Below are 14,279 nucleotides of genomic sequence, written 5' to 3'. Positions count from 1 at the left end.
GAAGCCCACAGAGCTAACAGTAGCTCAGAAGATTTCGTTTCTGGAGTGATGTTGAGCGTGATGTCCCCAGGCAGCCCACTGACCTGTGAGGGGAAGTTGATGGTATTGATAACATGCTCTCTCTCTCTTTTTTTTTTTTTTTGAGCTGGAGTTTTGCTCTTGTTACCCAAGCTGGAGTACAATGGCGTGATCTGGGCTTACTGCAACCTCTGCCTCCCGGGTTCTAGCGATTCTCTTACCTCAGCCTCCTGAGTAGCTGGGATTACAGGCATGTGCCACCAGGCCCGTATTTTTAGTAGAAACGGAATTTAACCATGTTAACCAGGCTGGTCTCAAACTCCTGACCTCAGGTGATTTGCCTGCCTTGGCTTCCCAAAGTGCTGGGATTACAGGCATGAGCCACCATGGCTGGCCAACATGGACTCTCCTAAATAGACTTGTTTTCTGTCTTTTGGACTTGGTAGAGTTTGTAGAGATACGAGGCTGTGTTCCCAAAAAAAAAAAAAAAAAAAAAAAAATTACCTTTAATCCTTTCTGTAAAGATGTAACTGACTGGCCGGGCACGGTGGCTCAAGCCTGTAATCCCAGCACTTTGGGAGGCCGAGACGGGTGGATCACGAGGTCAGGAGATCGAGACCATCCTGGCTAACCCAGTGAGACCTCGTCTCTACTAAAAAATACAAGAGAAAAAAAAAAGAAAAACTAGCCGGGCGAGGTGGCGGGCGCCTGTAGTCCCAGCTACTCGGCAGGCTGAGGCAGGAGAATGGCGTGAACCCGGGAGGCGGAGCTTGCAGTGAGCTGAGATTGCACCACTGCACTCCAGCCTGGGTGGCAGAGCGAGACTCCGTCTCAAAAAAAAAAAAAAAAGATGTAACTGACCTTTAATCATCTCAGCCCTTCACAAGGCACCATACAAGGTGCATCAGCATTCAGTATTTGATTTTAATCTCAATGCGATAAATAGTTTAGATGTTGATATTTATCTAGGAAAAATGGTATTTTCTTCAGAAAGGTGTCAGTTTTCCAGATCTGATTGTTTAATACTTTGATCAATAGTAACGAATCATTGTTTATATGTGACAATAACTCTTTTTCAGCTGAAATGTGTATCTGAAATGCAAGCTCAGCGGGGCAGAGACCTGTGGATTGCCGTACCCTGCCCTCCGAACCCGGATCATGAAGGTGTTGGGAAGAAGCTTCTTCTGGGTGCTGTTTCCCGTTCTTCCCTGGGCGGTGCAGCCTGTGGAGCACGAGGAGGTGGCGCAGCGTGTGATCAAACTGCACCGCGGGCGAGGGGCGACCGCTACTCAGAGCCGCCAGTGGGTCCGGGACAGCTGCAGGAAGCTCTCAGGGCTTCTCCGCCAGAAGAATGCAGTTCTGAACAAACTGAAAAATGCAATTGGAGCAGTGGAGAAAGACATGGACCTGTCGGATGAAGAGAAACTGTTTCAGGTGCACACATTTGAAATTTTCCAGAAAGAGTTGAATGAAAGTGAAAATTCCGTTTTCCAAGCCATCTATGGACTGCAGAGAGCCCTGCAGGGGGATTACAAAGATGTTGTGAACATGAAGGAGAGCAGCCGGCAGCGCCTGGAGGCCCTGAGAGAGGCTGCAATAAAGGTCAGTCCTAGAGAGGGAGAGGGAGGGATGGAAGGAGGGAGAGAGAGAGAGAGAGGTGAAGAGAGAGGGTGAGTACGTGCCCACATCGGCATCCTAGAGAGAACCCACCTGGAGCTGTGGGAGCAGACAGGAAGGGAAGGTGTGAATGCGGCTGATGTCTCTCAGGTGTTGTCTTTCATAGGAATTCACATCTAGAAAAATCTCTCATGTGAGGGAGAATCTTTTCCTTTTGCATAATACTGTAGTTCTTACTTCTAGAAGGAGCCACTCATACTTTTCTCTATGGAGAAATCCCCTGGTAATTCAAAAAGTTACTCAAGTTGTACTAGTAAACTGATGCAGAAATCAATATAACTGAGATCAGCATTTTGCTGAGTTTCTGACAGGAGTTCCTTTTAGTGTGAAGTTTGGCTTTTCTTCAGTGTCATATATCGAAGATAAAAATATTAAAATTAGTTTTAAACTAATGTATGCATTTAAATTAAGGACTTTGACCAAGGATGCTTTTAAAATGATGAGAAGTTTCTGAACTTATTGCATCAGATGTTGTATTACCTGTTTACATTTTTTAAAGCCATCATTTCTTGAGTACCTCTTCCATGGCAAACATCATGCCAGTCCCTTTCAATGTGTAAAGTATTGTGTCATCTTCGTAGAAAAACCTGTGGTATTATTACACAGCATCAACATGAGAGAAAATACAGACGTTAAACTTTTTTTTACCAAAATGTATTTTGGAGGAGAGAAATATCATCAGGCAAATGGATAAATTAAGGTTTTCAATAATACTGATTCATTCGTCTTCCCTGTGTGATATGTGCATGAGCTGCTGTGAGCCTGTGTACAGTGGAGACGTGAAGATACATTGGTAGGGTCCAGATGTGTGGTAGTTTTATTATAGAGAAAAAATATGAGTCTGAGTAACATTGGCTTCCAATATGCACAGTTTATAACATATCAACAGTATTTTAACATATGCTAGTTATTATTTCCTGTGCTGAGATTCTCCAGGTGCTGGTAAACCAGCTATACTAGCCCTCCAGTCACGTGCTCTATCTGTAGCTGTGTGATAGACCTGCAGCTACGTGTCAGGTCTACAGTTGTGTGTCAGTCAAACCTGCAGCTCTGTGATAGGCCCCCGGCTGTGTGCTACACCTATAGCTGTGTGTCAGGTCTGCTAGACCTGCAGCTGTGCATCAAACCTGCAGCTGTGTGGGACCAGCTGTGTGTGACCTGCAGCTGTGTGTGAGACCTGCAGCTGAGTGAGACCAGCTGTGTGAGACCTGCAGCTGTATGGGACCAGCTGTGTGCGAGACCTGCAGCTGTGTGCGAGACCTGCAGCTGTGTGGGACCAGCTGTGTGCGAGACCAGCTGTGTGAGACCAGCTGTGTGCGAGACCTGCAGCTGTGTGGGAGACCTGCAGCTGTGTGAGACCAGCTGTGTGAGACCTGCAGCTGAGTGAGACCAGCTGTGTGCGAGACCTGCAGCTGTGTGTGAGACCTGCAGCTGTGTGGGACCAGCTGTGTGCGAGACCTGCAGCTGTGTGTGAGACCTGCAGCTGTGTGGGACCAGCTGTGTGCGAGACCAGCTGTGTGAGACCAGCTGTGTGCGAGACCTGCAGCTGTGTGGGAGACCTGCAGCTGTGTGCGAGACCTGCAGCTGTATGAGACCTGCACCTGTGTGAGACCTCAGCTGTCCAAGACCTGCAGCTGTGTGTTACACTTGCAGCTGTGGGACACTCGCAGCTATGCGTGAGACCTGCTGTATGAGACCTCAGCTGTGTGAGACGTCAACTGTGTGAGACCTGCAGCTGTGTGTGAGACCCGCAGCTGTGTGAGACTTCAGCTGTGTGAGACCTCAGCTGTGTGTGACCTCAGCTGTGTGTGAGACCTGCAGCTGTGTGAGACCTCAGCTGTGTGAGACCTGCAGCTGTGTGAGACCTCAGCTGTGTGAGACCTGCAGCTGTGTGAGACCTTCAGCTCTTTGTCAGTGCCATCAGATGATGTCTCGTGACTACTTAGTAATTGAGGCAATGATGTTCTTCTAGACTCTGGTCCTCTCTGCTCTGGCCTATGTCCCACCCCTTTAGCTAAGAATAAATGTTTAAAAGTAAGATTATTGATAAAATATAGTTGTGTAAAATACATTACTAAATTCTATTGCCAGCATCACCCATCAGTTCTTCAAATGATTAATGCTGTTGGTTTCTACATGTGTTTTGGAACAGTTTTCCCTTGTAACTTGAATTTGTGCGTTGAATTTAGGTGGTAGTTCCACATTCAGGTCTCACATCTGGTTTCAAAGTACTGCTGCACTCACATACGATAGGCCTAGAGCACAGTCACTGTTGAGTGAATGAGTTTTGTGTGGATGGATGACCTACAGATACTACATTTACTTTTGTGTAACAAATGTTTCTTACATATATTCATGTACATACACAAAAAACTTTCCCTAAACATTTGGCTAAGCTCAGTTATGTTTGAATAACTAGGACACGTGACTTCCCTAGCTGACCAGAGTTAAGTTATTGACATATGAACAGGGACATTTGACAAAGAAAGCAGGAGGACTGATTAAGAAAGTCATGTCATAGCTTATTTCTTAATATATCTCACTCTTCTTTTCTTGCAAATGAATAGGAAGAAACAGAATATATGGAACTTCTGGCAGCAGAAAACATCAAGTTGAAGCCCTTAAAATATGCAACATCAAAACCAAAGTTTATCCATGCTCGACGAGATTCTTGAAGATGTAAGAAAGGCAGCAGATCGTCTGGAGGAAGAGATAGAGGAACATGCTTTTGACGACAACAAATCAGTAAGCGTTCCAGAACAGCTGCTGCTTCACCCCTGAGCCACTCGCTGATGGGAAGACGTGTTGTTGAAATTGTTCACATGTATGTTTTTAGTGTAGATTGAAAATGAAGACAAACTAAGACGCTTCTCTGTCATAGAGAAAATAATTTGGTCTTGTAGAAGTCAGCTAATTATCCTTTACTTTAACACTGACAGTCAGTTCCCCTCCTCAGCAGCTTGTCTGCATTTTCCAGAGGCCAGATGGATTGGGACATTGGGACTCTGGTCTCAGGACAGCCTGGACAGTTGGGTTTTAATGCTGATCTACTGGGACGTTACCAGAAACGGGTCCCAATCCAGACCCCAAGAGAGAGTTCTTGGATCAGGGCGAGTCCATAGAGTAAAGTGAAAGCAAGTTTATTAAGAGAGTAAAGAAACAAAATAAAAGGCAACTCCATAGGCAGAGCAGCCCTGAGGGCTGTTTTTATGATTATTTATTGATTACATGCTAAGCAAGGGGTTGGTTATTCATGAATTTTCTGGGAAAGGGGTGGCATTTCCTAGAATGGAGGGTTCCTCCTGTTTTAGACCACATAGGGTAACTTCCAGATGTTGCCATGGCATTTGGAAGCTGTCGTGGCGCTGGTGGGAGTGTCATTTCACATGCTAATGGATTCTAATTATGTACAGTGAGCAATGAGGACAGCCAGAGGTCACTTTCTTTGCCTTCTTGGTTTTGGTGGGTTTTGGTCGGCTTCTTTACTGCATCCTGTTTTGTCAGCAGAGTCTTTGTGGCCTGTATCTTGTGATACCAATCTTGCCAACCTCCTGTCTCATCCTGTGACTAAGAATGCCTGTCCCTGAAATGCAGCCCAGTAGGTTTCATCCTCATTTCGCCCTGCTCATGTTCAAGATGGAGTTGCTCTGGTTTGAACACCTGTAACAGGGGAACAGTAAACTTCTTACAGAAAATGATCCTCATCTCTGAAGCAGTAATTCAGGCTGCTCTTTTGTTGTAGCATGTTTAAGATTCTAAGAAAAAAAGTGGGACTGATGGTGAAAATTGACTGTGGGTCTTGATGAGGACTCATGAAAGGGTTGGGTAATAAAACAAATCAGAAAAGATTAGAGTAGAAACCGGAGAGAATAAAATAGAGTAGAAGAAACAAGATGTTTTAAAATCTACTAATTATGGAGTTAGAGGAGATCTCATAAGTATTTTAAGGGCTATGAATTACTTGAAAGAATGGTAAACTAGATCTTGGAAAGTAGCAGAAATCCTAAACCTATCCATTCTTAAATTACTTCTTTAATTGAAAAGTCATAATTCACTGCTGGTGAACATTGATTGATACATTTTTAACATTCTTCTGTTTAGCATTCATTCTCTAAAAATTGAAAGCATTTAATGGATTTTAATTGCATAATATTATTATTCTTGCAGGTCAAGGGGGTCAATTTTGAGGCAGTTCTGAGGGTGGAGGAAGAAGAGGCCAATTCTAAGCAAAATATAACAAAACGAGAAGTGGAGGACGACTTGGGCCTTAGCATGCTGATTGACTCCCAGAACAACCAGTATATTTTGACCAAGCCCAGAGACTCAACCATCCCACGTGCGGATCACCACTTTATAAAGGTAGTGAGTCATGGCGGGATGCCCACCTTTCCCCTACTTCCTGGTTCATGGTGTCAGTATGACCAAGCTTTATCCTCCGAACATGATACTGGGGTGCACAGCCTTCCGTCTAACAGATTTTACTAGAATTCCCTACATTTTCTGTGATTTGAGGCATCTTCCCTTAATTTCTAATTTTTTTTTCTAAAGGAATAAGATACTTTAATATTTAAAATGAAAGTTAATTTTGTCTTGGAGAATTTGGAAGACTTTGAAATTAGGAGTTACTGTAATGGGATTAAAACTTTAGTCATCTAAAAACCGTTTTCACTAAAATTAAAAATCCTTAAAAGGCAGAGAGGTCTTGGCTAAGGAGTCGTATGTGGCTTCATGTAACCCTGGGGTGCAGAGCATGAGAACCCATTCAGCAGTGCCTGGCCTTCCAGATGGAACTGGATTCAGACCTGTTTCCTCCCAGGAACTCGGTCTAGACAAAGGCTATGCAGGGAAGTACTTGAAGCTGAGAGCATTGTGGTTCGGGTGGTCACTCAGGAGGCAGTGACTTGGCCGTGACAGGTGCAGCCCCTCAGGGAAGCTTGGCAAGACCTGGTACACGGTCAGGTCTCCAGCAGAGACTGGAGGTTTGTACAGGAGCAGAAACCAAGCCAGAGAATCTGAGCTCAAAGATGGTGCTGTTTCAGGTGAGAGGAAGAGGACCAGCCAGAGAGAGATGTGGTCACGATGGAGTGGGTCCCGCGAGGAGTGGGGCTGCCGAGTGATGCCGTCAGGGCCCTCCAAGAAGGGGCGGAGATCTCTGTAAGGCTATTATTTCTCCCTTTGTAATGAATAGGCAATTTCTAGGGAGAGGTTTTGAGACTGTAAGTATCCTGCTCCTTACTGACCTTCAGGGCTGCAGGCGCAGCAGTGCCAGCACCAACTAAAGATCCTGCCTGCACCCGTCATGGCGAAGCCATGTGAATTATGATTTGGACACCAGCACTGAGAGTTTCCCAAATTAGAAAACTCAGTGGAATTCTAGGACTCAGAATTCTTAGAACACTCTTGAGGGGCTTAAGCAAAACAAAAAGTTTGCTGGACAGTCAGCCCTCTGTGTCCACGTGCTTTGCATCCTCAGTTCAACCAACCGTGGATGAAAATATTCAGAAAAAAGACCGAAGAATAACAATACAATAAAAAATACAAACAAAATATGACACCAGTTTCCCTTGTGTAGGCATCATGAGAAATCTAGAGGTGCTTTAAAGTATACAGGAGGATGTGCTGGGTTACATGCACATACCATCCCATTTGGAATCAGAGACTTGAGCATCTGAGGATCCTGGTACGGGGACTGGGGAGGATCCTGGAACCACTGTCCCAAGAATAATAAGGGGTGACTGTAATCTTTAGGCCATGAAAAACTCACTCCATCTATTCCCAGAATACACTCTTCACGTTTTCAGCTTCTCTGGAACCCTCAGCATGAGGAAAATCGGTGGTTTTGTCTTAGCCCTTCATTCCCATCAGATGAAATCAGGGAACTACGTCCTGTTCTGCGTCTCAGCCAGCCCGCCCTCTTCTTATCATGTTATCTTACAATTGCGTTTCTTATTTATTTGATTCTTTTTCAGGACATTGTTACCATAGGAATGCTGTCCTTGCCTTGTGGCTGGCTATGTACAGCCATAGGATTGCCTACAATGTTTGGTTATATTATTTGTGGTGTACTTCTAGGACCTTCAGGACTGAATAGTATTAAGGTAAGAACAAAATTTAGTTGTTTTGGTATCTGTAACAGAACATAAAAAGAATTCTTGAAGACTAAAAAGTGTTGAATGTGATTAATGAAGATACCAGCTTCGTATAAACCATTTCAAAGAAGATGTCCTTTCAGGTGTCATGGGAAGTCTTCGAACCCTCAGGAAGTCACTGTGCCTGTTACTGAAGGGGCGGTGTGACTGGAGACAACGCCCCTGCTCGTTTCTGTTAGTTTTAAGGAGTCCATTTCCAGTAACATGCTGGGCCAGGTGGTTCAGACCGCCCTTCATGTGCCGAATACAGCCAAAGTGCTGCATTCACTGTATTTTTTTTTTTTTTTTTTTTTTTGAGACAGAGTCTCGCACTGTCACCCGGGCTGGAGTGCAGTGATACAATCTTGGCTCACTGCAACCTCTACCTCCCGGGTTCATGTGATTCTCCTGCCTCAGTCTCCTGAGTAGCTGGGATTGCAGGTGCACACCACCACACCTGGCTAACTTTTTGTATTTTTAGTAGAGACGGGGTTTCACTATGTCAGTCTTGAACTCCTGACCTCATAATCTGCCCGCCTCAGCCTCCCAAGGTGCTGAGATTACAGGTGTGAGCCCATTGACCATGCCCGGCCCTTTAACTATCTTTAAGCATCTCACTCACAACACATGGGAAAGTCGATGAGCCCCAGTCGAGGCAGCGGGCAGTGGGGCTATTTGCTAGGCCCCGTCACGCTGATGGCACTTCTGACAGGGAGGAAAGGTTCCTGAGCTTCCAGCTCTCTCCCCCGCAACACTCACAGTGCAAGCAGCGTGGAGAGCGGGTGCCCAAGTGGGTGCCTTTGAGTCCCACCGTAGGGAGGCGTGTCAAGGGGTGGGACGGGGAGGAGTGCAGCCTGCTCCCTCCAAGCCTTTTTCCCTCTGCTGCTGGTGGAGCCTGGGACCAGGCCCAGGAGCCCCAGGGCTTTCTCCAGACTGCAGGGCGGCAGGAGAGGTCTGAGGAGCTCCAGCCCCGGCTAGTGAAGAGGAGCGCACCCAGCACCCTGGGCCTGGGGAGCAGTTCCCTGGCAGGGGAGCCGCAAGCCCACGTGTGGGGGCTCCCAGGACAGGGCTCGCTTTGGCAGAATGGCCTCTGGGAAGAACAGCTGTTTCAATTTGGTTTTTGGAGTACGTCTTTTCACGTGATTCAAGTATGAAACACCGGAGGTGAAAATCACTTCCTGCCCTTTGCAAAGAAAAGCAAATACAAATTTCTTTCCTTCTTTTTCTTAATAGCAAAGGTGCTCATAAACCAAGAAATAAGTTGAAATAGCTGAATAATGTATACAACTGGATGCTGTAAAAATTATAATTCTTAATAAATCAGCTAAACCATGGAAAATAATGTAATTATAAATAGACCAAGATAAAAATCAGAGCATATATTAGCCTAAAGGGAGAAGTGGTTAATGGAAGAAGTATACTGTGTGATTACTGTGTGTGTCTCTGTGTGTGTGTGTGTGTGTGTGTGTGTGTGTTTTGGATACTTCCACCAGGCATACTAGGACATGATTGTTTAGTTAAGTATACTTCATATGTTAAACCTGTAAAATTATATGGTTTGATTTTTTTGTGTGTTTTTCAGTCTATTGTGCAAGTGGAGACATTAGGAGAATTTGGGGTGTTTTTTACTCTTTTTCTTGTTGGCCTAGAATTTTCTCCAGAAAAGCTAAGAAAGGTAAGGACCTCATCAACCCGTTACTGCCTCTAAGGGGCTTCACATCATGTGGTTTTGGTTCATACACTTTTAACATTTGTTGATGAATTCACTGTCAAATTAAATGTTTTTAGAATAGAATATGATATTTCAGTTTGATGTTATTTTTGAAACAAATTCAGAAAGATAACATCAGGTTTGAAAGCATAGAAATTCAATGAAGAATTGGAATTAGGCTTCTCATGCCTAACTTCAGGAAGGATCTGGAAAGTAATATGTGTGAACTTTAACAGATGGGTCCCTCTCAGAAGGTGGCAAGACTGTTAGAGGGTCAGATGTCATAGAGGTTGCATATTCAGTGTGTTACCCTAGAAGAAACTTTGTAAATTGGAAGTGAGTTAATTAAAAAACACTGTTTTTCCACAGACAGACACAGAAGAGGAAAGTAGCTGGTGAAACGCTAGGGTGGGGAGAGGGAAAATGAACACTGTTGGTAACAGAAACAACCCTGTGAATTAAGATCAGATACCATTTTGCCTGCGGTGCTAGCTGGAAAACTAATATCAACTTAGCAAAAATTTTTAAGCGAATATGAGATGTAATAGGCATTCTTGAACCAGAGTCATGAGAATCACAGCTGTACATCCTGTTCGTTTTTTTGTTTTTTTTTCCACGAAAGACTTGGTCATTTTAAACAAAATGACTTAATTTACAGTGTCTGGTTGGCCTCATCACTCATCCCTCTCGTGTTGTATTTTTTCTTTTTTTCATTTTAATTTTTTTTTATTTCCATAGGTTTTTTGGGAACAGGTGGTGTTTGATTACATGAATAAGCTCTTTAGTGGTGATCTGTGAGATTCTGGTGCACCCATCACCAGAGCAGTGTACACTGCACCCAGTGTGTAGTCTTTTATCCCTCACCACCCCCACCCTTTCCCCCAGCCCCCGAAGTCCAGTGTGTCATTCTTACGCGTCTGTGTCCTCGTAGCTTAGCTCCCGCTTAGGAGTGAGATCGTAGGATGTTTGAGTTTTCATTCTTGAGTTACTGCACTTAGAATAATGGTCTCCAGGTCCATCCAGGTTGCTGCAAATACCCCTATTTTGTTCCTTTTTATGGCTGAGTAGTATTCCATGGTATATATAATACCACATTTTTTATTGGTGGGCATTTGGGCTGGTTCCATGTTTTTGCAATTGCAAATTGTGCTGCTCTAAACATATGTGTGCAAGTATCTTCTTCACATAATGACTTCTTTTCCCCTAGAAGTGGGATTGCTGGATCAAATGGTACATCTGCTTTTAGTTCTCTGAGGACCCTCCATGGTGGTTGTACTAGTTTACGTTCCGACCAGCAGAGCAGAAGTGTTCCCCTTTCACCACATCCCTGCCAACATCGCTTCTTTGCGTTTTTTGGTTACGGCCATTCTTGGAGGAGTAAGATGGCATCGCGTGGTAGTTTTGATTTGCATTTCCCTGATCATTAGTGATGTTCAGCATTTTTTATGTTTGTTGGCCATTTGTCTATCTTCTTTAGAGAATTGTCTATTCATGTTCTTAGCCCACTTTTGGATGGGATTGTTTCTTTTTTTCTTGCTGACTTTTTTGAGTTCTTTATCGATTCTGGATATTAGTCCTTTGTCGGAGGTATAGATTGTGGAGATTTTCTCCAGCTCTTTGGATTTGTACACTCTTTTTGGAGAGCTGTCTAGCAGTTTGACCTAAGAGCTTTAAGATGTGCGTATGCGCCCAGCAGTTCTTCTAGGTCTCTCTCCAAAGGAAAGAATCAAACGTAAGTTATTTAAAACTTTAGCCGCAAAAGGTTTCACCTCCTCATTGTAAATCTTTAAGAAACAGCGGAACCAGTCCCGAGTGTCTAACGGCCAGTTGAACTGTGGCATGACTGCTGATGGAGTGTTAGGTAGTCACTGCAAAGTCACAAGAGCATCAGCAGCAAAGCAAAATATCGGTTAGAATGCTAAACTTGGGGGAAAACAGGAGCACGTAATACGACCACGCAATTTGAAGAAGCACCAGTACATGGGGGAAAGTGGGAAATGAATGTGCCGGGTAACCATGGTGACTTCTGGTTTCTTCTCCATATTTTCCAAATTTTCTGTAATAAGCTGTCAATACTTTGTCATTATAAGGAAAAATAAACTTTTCTTTTAAAGTCTTGTGTTTACTTTCAGAAGTTCACTCTGATCTCACTGGCATGTTTTCCTTTATACTCTCGTCCCATTTGCTTCCTCAGTTCATCCTCTTACCTAGAACTTTTTGTTTTCTTTACCCTTCTGTTTTTCCACTAAAAGCTCTGTTTGTCCATCTTCTCATTGCTCTCCCTTTCCTGTGAACACTCCTGAAGACACGCAGCCTCATAGGGCTGAATTAGCTTTAGGGTGTTCTCCAGGTACTTGGCGTCTTTTCATATTTCTTGTAAATTGTTCATTTCTAAGCTCAGTGATGAAAGAGAAGTCACTACTCTCCTGGGTCCTAAGGAAAAGCGGTGCCATCCTTGCCATTAACCCTGTGGAGGGAGTGTTATGTGGGGGCGGATGAGGGGGCGTGGGCCCCGTGGCTGCTCTGCCTGTGGAGGAGCCTGTTATGGGGGGGTAAGGAGGTGTGGCTGTCCAGTGCCCTGTCTCACCAGTGTCCCACGGGTCTCCGTAAAAACATGAGGCCTCCATTTCATGGTGCAGCATGGGCGTGTGTGTGTGTGTGTGTATCTGTGTGTGTGTAATTTAGAGATGTTTACAGAAAAGGGCAATTTAGGGCAGACCCTAGGGGAAGTGGGATGGCGACATTCTGGCTGTGCGGCAGAGCCTCAACAAGGCACCTACTGCCTGGACATGTGCTTCCTCTCCTATACAGTGAGGGATCTAGAAGACTCCGGTGTCTTCTGGCCCTGCGTTTTCGTAGTTTGTATTTTTCTCCACTACAGTATTCCCAGTTAATAAAAAATAATATTGTATAATGTAACATTAAGATAATTGTAAGCAGCGTGAGAATGTGCTTCATCAGGGCTGCTGTCATCTCAGTGGTGCTTCCGAGGGTTTGCACCTGGTTCTGAAGTGCCTGCTTGGTGGTGTAGACTCGGGGGCTCGACAAGAGCCTGGCGTTCTCTGTTAGTAAGTTGTGCTTGGCTGCCCTGCGTGGTGACAGAGTCAGATGCGTGGAAGGACACTGGATTGGGACTCAGGAGACATCTGTGAAACTCCTTGCTGACCCCTGATTGAGTGGCACTGGGTAGGGTTCCTTCTGTGTCTGGGATGTGTGGGTGTCTCGGCACTGACGAGGGTCTCCTGGTCTGAACTCCTCCTCTCACCCGTTGCTGAGCCTGTGCTGCTGTCCCCAGCAGGAACCCTCGGAGTCTGGCCCCACCCTGGTTCATGGAGACGGCATTCCTGGTTCACGGAGACATGACTAAGCAATGTGTTTATTTTCCCCTTTTTATTACTCAGGTGTAATATCTGGCCGAGCTTTAGAACAGCCTGAGGTACCCGGAGTCACTTTCTGAACTGATGGGCCTCCTGCCACATGGGTTAGCTTGCACACCGCACTTGTGGGTGGGAAAATAATTTCCTTGGGTTTTTGAAATGTTAATACTTGCCAGAAGGCCCCTCTTAGGACTTCTAAAGTTATGATTAGAAACTACTCAGAACGCCGAAGCACCGAAACCGCGTCGTGCTGCCCACTCTGTTCTCTCCCTTGTCACCACTTGCTCTTCTAGCCAGACTTCAACTGTTCCTTAAACTTGATCACTTAAGAATCTGTCAGTTTCTGCTTCTCTCTAGATCGTTCATAGAGTCATTGGGGTTGGAGTTTCATTTACTTCTGTCTTGTATCTTCTCTGTTCTAACTGCAAACACCTGTTGAGCACCTGTGGCGTTCTGGGCCCTTCAGGGGCTGCTGGGTGAGGCAGGGTGTAACGTAGATGTGCCTCTACCCTGTGGCTTGTGTTGTGGGATTTCAGGAGAATGTGTCTTAGAAGAGGAAGAAGAAGACAGCTGAAGGGCGGTATTTGAGGCTGGGGTCCTAGTGCAGAGGAAGCCGGGGGTGCCAAGGGGCCCGCCTGTCAGTGCCTCCTGACCTCCAGTGCGCATGCAGCCACCTGGGGGGCTTGCTAACCCACAGATTCTGACCTGGGTGTGCCTGCAGGTGGAATTTCTGATGCGTGCACAGGTCCCATGTTGAACGGGAAGTTTCTTACTCTCACCTGCACCCCTGTGGCCTTTGCTGGAGCTGTTTCCCACTGTGGTGTCTTGACACCTTGCTCCCAGGGCCCTCCTGGCTGGAATGTGGGGTAACATGAGATAATAAGGTCAGATAAGGTTCACCTTGGTAATGACCTCAGAGATGACAGAGTCTCGCCTGTTCTCTATAGATGTGGAAACTAAAGCTAGAGAGATTGCTACTTACTCAGGGTGCACAGCGAGTTAGCAGCAGATCAGGCCTCAACTCTGTGTGTCCCTTGAGGGTTAGGAAGACCCTGAATCAGAGCTGGCTAACACTGCTCACAGGAGTAACCCCCGAGCCTGTGGCCTCCTCAGGCTGCAGCCAGCATGGACGGCCCTGTGTTTCCATTGCTCCTCGGCTGTGATATTCGGAAGAGGAAGGGTGTAAGATGTGCGTGGATGGCACGGTGTTTCCATTGCTCCTCGGCTGTGATATTCGGGTGTGAGGTGCGCGTGGACGGCACGGTGTTTCCATTGCTCCTCGGCTGTGATATTCGGGTGTGAGGTGCGCGTGGACGGCACGGTGTTTCCATTGCTCCTCGGCTGTGATATTCGGGTGTGAGGTGCGCG

At 45.6% G+C, this 14,279-nt stretch overlaps 1 protein-coding gene across 1 annotated transcript in view; it reads left to right on the top strand.

The window, feature by feature from the left end:
- The window catches only part of SLC9D1 (solute carrier family 9 member D1), a 65,704-nt gene that overhangs the window by 3,588 nt on the left and 47,837 nt on the right, over window positions 1–14,279 (top strand). Inside the window, 6 exon segments of the mRNA XM_017861812.1 lie at window positions 1,098–1,620; window positions 4,263–4,318; window positions 4,320–4,440; window positions 5,863–6,054; window positions 7,665–7,793; window positions 9,406–9,498. Coding sequence (XP_017717301.1) covers window positions 1,177–1,620; window positions 4,263–4,318; window positions 4,320–4,440; window positions 5,863–6,054; window positions 7,665–7,793; window positions 9,406–9,498 — 1,035 coding nt within the window. The 5' untranslated portion in view covers window positions 1,098–1,176.

The sequence above is a fragment of the Rhinopithecus bieti genome, unplaced genomic scaffold (assembly GCF_001698545.2).
Source record: "Rhinopithecus bieti isolate Rb0 unplaced genomic scaffold, ASM169854v2 scaffold_62034, whole genome shotgun sequence".
Lineage (NCBI taxonomy): Eukaryota > Metazoa > Chordata > Mammalia > Primates > Cercopithecidae > Rhinopithecus > Rhinopithecus bieti.
Note: the sequence above shows the minus strand (reverse complement) of the source record. Positions and strands in the feature narration are given on the sequence as shown.